Source organism: Gymnoscopelus braueri (genome assembly GCF_963280865.1).
Source record: "Gymnoscopelus braueri genome assembly, chromosome: 21".
Classification (NCBI taxonomy): domain Eukaryota; kingdom Metazoa; phylum Chordata; class Actinopteri; order Myctophiformes; family Myctophidae; genus Gymnoscopelus; species Gymnoscopelus braueri.
The window spans coordinates 447,501-452,500 of record NC_137623.1 but is presented as its reverse complement, the minus strand read 5'-3'; the positions used below and the strand labels follow the sequence as shown (position 1 = coordinate 452,500).

At 33.9% G+C, this 5,000-nt stretch overlaps 1 protein-coding gene across 1 annotated transcript in view; it reads left to right on the top strand.

The window, feature by feature from the left end:
* The window catches only part of LOC308077245 (actin-related protein 3-A-like), a 16,502-nt gene that overhangs the window by 6,917 nt on the left and 4,585 nt on the right, over nucleotides 1-5,000 (top strand). Inside the window, exons 7-8 of the mRNA XM_080417865.1 lie at nucleotides 775-918; nucleotides 1,909-2,082. Coding sequence (XP_080273991.1) covers nucleotides 775-918; nucleotides 1,909-2,082 — 318 coding nt within the window. The remainder of the gene's footprint in view (nucleotides 1-774; nucleotides 919-1,908; nucleotides 2,083-5,000) is intronic.

The following is a 5,000-nucleotide window of genomic DNA, read 5'->3' as shown; positions in this document are numbered from 1 at the left end:
ATTTGACCATTAGGCAATCAACACTGAACAGCACTAATTAATGGCAGCTGTGATTCTTGTGTCTGTCCGTGCAGCCTAGATATCAAGTAATTCCCTGTAGAGGGACCCTCTCCCTCATGTTCAACTTCATGTGTGACTTCTAAGTTCTACTTCTCCTCAAAAGGACAACTTTATTATTTCCCATCCTGAATGACAAGACTATTATTATTGCATTTGGCTATGTGCAATAACTGCAAGCCAATGTTCAGAGGCAGTCAGTATTTGTCTTAATTTCTTTAATTCATATTTCTTTAGTCGCCAATAATTCAACTGTAAGCCAGTGTTTTGAGACATATTGTCTTGTATTGTTACAAAATAAATGGTAAAAATGCATTCTACATGCATAAATACAAAAATGATAAAAAATAAAAAATGATTGGATCGGTGATTGCTATCGGCCTGATCGGACCACCTCTATTTATAACCAGTAACATTGACTCAATTACTATGTTCCACGGTATTTTAGTGTTTTAGAATGGTATAACAATTCATTGTATCTATTTCATTATGGAATTTACTTGATTATTAAAACTTAATCTATTTTTGCTTGATAACTGGTCATTTCAGGTTGTTTTTTAATGCCCGCAGAATATTAACGATAAGCCGCGGAATCAAGAATTGCTCTCCGCGGAATCAAGACTTTTTCTCCATGCTTTCCTGGGGGGACGACTAGTTAATAAAGTATTCTATCAATCAATCGATCAATCTGATTGGCTGATGTGTGTGTGTTTCCAGGCAGAAGGCTATGTGATTGGTAGTTGCATTAAACACATTCCCATCGCTGGGAGGGACATTACCTTCTTCATCCAACAGCTGCTGAGAGACCGAGAGGTCGGGATCCCCCCTGACCAATCACTGGAGACCGCCAAGACAGTGAAGGTATGTACCGACCAATCACTGGAGACTGCCAAGACAGTGAAAGTATGTACCGACCAATCACTGGAGACCGCCAAGACAGTGAAGGTATGTACCGACCAATCACAGGAGACCGCCAAGACAATGAAGGTATGTACCGACCAATCACTGGAGACCGCCAAGACAATGAAGGTATGTACCGACCAATCACTGGAGACCGCCAAGACAATGAAGGTATGTACCGACCAATCACTGGAGACCGCCAAGACAGTGAAGGTATGTACCGACCAATCACTGGAGACCGCCAAGACAATGAAGGTATGTACCGACCAATCACTGGAGACCGCCAAGACAATGAAGGTATGTACCGACCAATCACTGGAGACCGCCAAGACAATGAAGGTATGTACCGACCAATCACTGGAGACCGCCAAGACAATGAAGGTATGTACCGACCAATCACTGGAGACCGCCAAGACAATGAAGGTATGTACCGACCAATCACTGGAGACCGCCAAGACAATGAAGGTATGTACCGACCAATCACTGGAGACCGCCAAGACAGTAAAGGTCTGTAAACCCTGTGTATAAACCCTGTGTATAAACCCTGTCTATAGACCCTGTGTATAAACCCTGTGTATAAACCCTGTGTATAAACCCTGTCTATAGACCCTGTGTATAAACCCTGTGTATAAACCCTGTGTATAAACCCTGTCTATAGACCCTGTGTATAAACCCTGTGTATAAACCCTGTGTATAAACCCTGTGTATAAACCCTGTCTATAGACCCTGTCTATAGACCCTGTGTATAAACCCTGTGTATAAACCCTGTCTATAGACCACACCCTTGATTAGAAACAAGGAGCACCTGGCTGATAATGCCTTAGTAACAGGTCCAGCTGCTTACAAATGCTTAATTGTAAATTGTGTGTGTGTGTGTGTGTGTGCGTGTGCGTGTGCGTGTGCGTGTGCGTGTGCGTGCGTGTGCGTGTGCGTGTGTGTGTGTGTGTGTAGGAGAGGTTCTGCTACATCTGTCCAGACATAGTGAAGGAGTTCTCTAAGTACGACACAGAACCTGCTAAATGGATCAAACAGTTCAGAGGAACCAACTCTGTGAGTCAGACTCACTTCAACATCGATGTGGGATACGAGAGGTTCCTGGGTCCTGAGATCTTCTTCCACCCTGAGGTCATTATATCATTAATCTATGGAACACTGAGGTCATTATATCATTAATCTATAGAACACTGAGGTCATTATATCATTAATCTATATAACACTGAGGTCATTATATCATTAATACATTAATCTATAGAACACTGAGGTCATTATATCATTAATCTATAGAACACTGAGGTCATTATATCATTAATACATTAATCTATAGAACACTGAGGTCATTATATCATTATATCATTAATACATTAATCTATAGAACACTGAGGTCATTATATCATTATATCATTAATACATTAATCTATAGAACACTGAGGTCATTATATCATTATATCATTAATACATTAATCTATAGAACACTGAGGTCATTATATCATTAATACATTAATCTATAGAACACTGAGGTCATTATATCATTATATCATTAATCTATAGAACACTGAGGTCATTATATCATTAATACATTAATCTATAGAACACTGAGGTCATTATATCATTATATCATTAATCTATAGAACACTGAGGTCATTATATCATTAATCTATAGAACACTGAGGTCATTATATCATTAATCTGTAGAACACTGAGGTCATTATATCATTAATCTATAGAACACTGAGGTCATTATATCATTAATACATTAATCTATAGAACACTGAGGTCATTATGTCATTAATACATTAATCTATAGAACACTGAGGTCATTATATCATTAATCTATAGAACACTGAGGTCATTATGTCATTAATACATTAATCTATAGAACACTGAGGTCATTATATCATTAATCTATATAACACTGAGGTCATTATATCATTAATACATTAATCTATAGAACACTGAGGTCATTATGTCATTAATACATTAATCTATAGAACACTGAGGTCATTATATCATTAATACATTAATCTATAGAACACTGAGGTCATTATATCATTAATACATTAATCTATAAAACACTGAGGTCATTATGTCATTAATACATTAATCTATAGAACACTGAGGTCATTATATCATTAATCTATAGAACACTGAGGTCATTATATCATTAATCTATAGAACACTGAGGTCATTATATCATTAATACATTAATCTATAGAACACTGAGGTCATTATGTCATTAATACATTAATCTATAGAACACTGAGGTCATTATATCATTAATCTATAGAACACTGAGGTCATTATGTCATTAATACATTAATCTATAGAACACTGAGGTCATTATATCATTAATCTATATAACACTGAGGTCATTATATCATTAATACATTAATCTATAGAACACTGAGGTCACTATATCATTAATACATTAATCTATAGAACACTGAGGTCATTATGTCATTAATACATTAATCTATAGAACACTGAGGTCATTATATCATTAATACATTAATCTATAGAACACTGAGGTCACTATATCATTAATCTATAGAACACTGAGGTCATTATATCATTAATCTATAGAACACTGAGGTCACTATATCATTAATACATTAATCTATAGAACACTGAGGTCATTATATAATTAATCTATAGAACACTGAGGTCATTATATCATTAATCTATAGAACACTGAGGTCACTATATCATTAATACATTAATCTATAGAACACTGAGGTCATTATATCATTAATCTATAGAACACTGAGGTCATTATATCATTAATCTATAGAACACTGAGGTCATTATATCATTAATCTATAGAACACTGAGGTCATTATATCATTAATACATTAATCTATAGAACACTGAGGTCACTATATCATTAATACATTAATCTATAGAACACTGAGGTCATTATATCATTAATCTATAGAACACTGAGGTCATTATATCATTAATCTATAGAACACTGAGGTCACTATATCATTAATCTATAGAACACTGAGGTCATTATATCATTAATACATTAATCTATAGAACACTGAGGTCATTATATCATTAATACATTAATCTATAGAACACTGAGGTCATTATATCATTAATCTATAGAACACTGAGGTCATTATATCATTAATCTATAGAACACTGAGGTCATTATATCATTAATCTATAGAACACTGAGGTCATTATATCATTAATACATTAATCTATAGAACACTGAGGTCACTATATCATTAATCTATAGAACACTGAGGTCATTATATCATTAATCTATAGAACACTGAGGTCATTATATCATTAATACATTAATCTATAGAACACTGAGGTCACTATATCATTAATCTATAGAACACTGAGGTCACTATATCATTAATCTATAGAACACTGAGGTCATTATATCATTAATCTATAGAACACTGAGGTCATTATATCATTAATCTATAGAACACTGAGGTCATTATATCATTAATCTATAGAACACTGAGGTCACTATATCATTAATCTATAGAACACTGAGGTCATTATATCATTAATACATTAATCTATAGAACACTGAGGTCATTATATCATTAATACATTAATCTATAGAACACTGAGGTCATTATATCATTAATCTATAGAACACTGAGGTCATTATATCATTAATCTATAGAACACTGAGGTCATTATATCATTAATCTATAGAACACTGAGGTCATTATATCATTAATACATTAATCTATAGAACACTGAGGTCACTATATCATTAATCTATAGAACACTGAGGTCATTATATCATTAATCTATAGAACACTGAGGTCATTATATCATTAATACATTAATCTATAGAACACTGAGGTCACTATATCATTAATCTGTAGAACACTGAGGTCACTATATCATTAATCTATAGAACACTGAGGTCATTATATCATTAATCTATAGAACACTGAGGTCATTATATCATTAATCTATAGAACACTGAGGTCATTATATCATTAATCTATAGAACACTGAGGTCATTATATCATTAATCTATAGAACACTGAGGTCACTATATCATT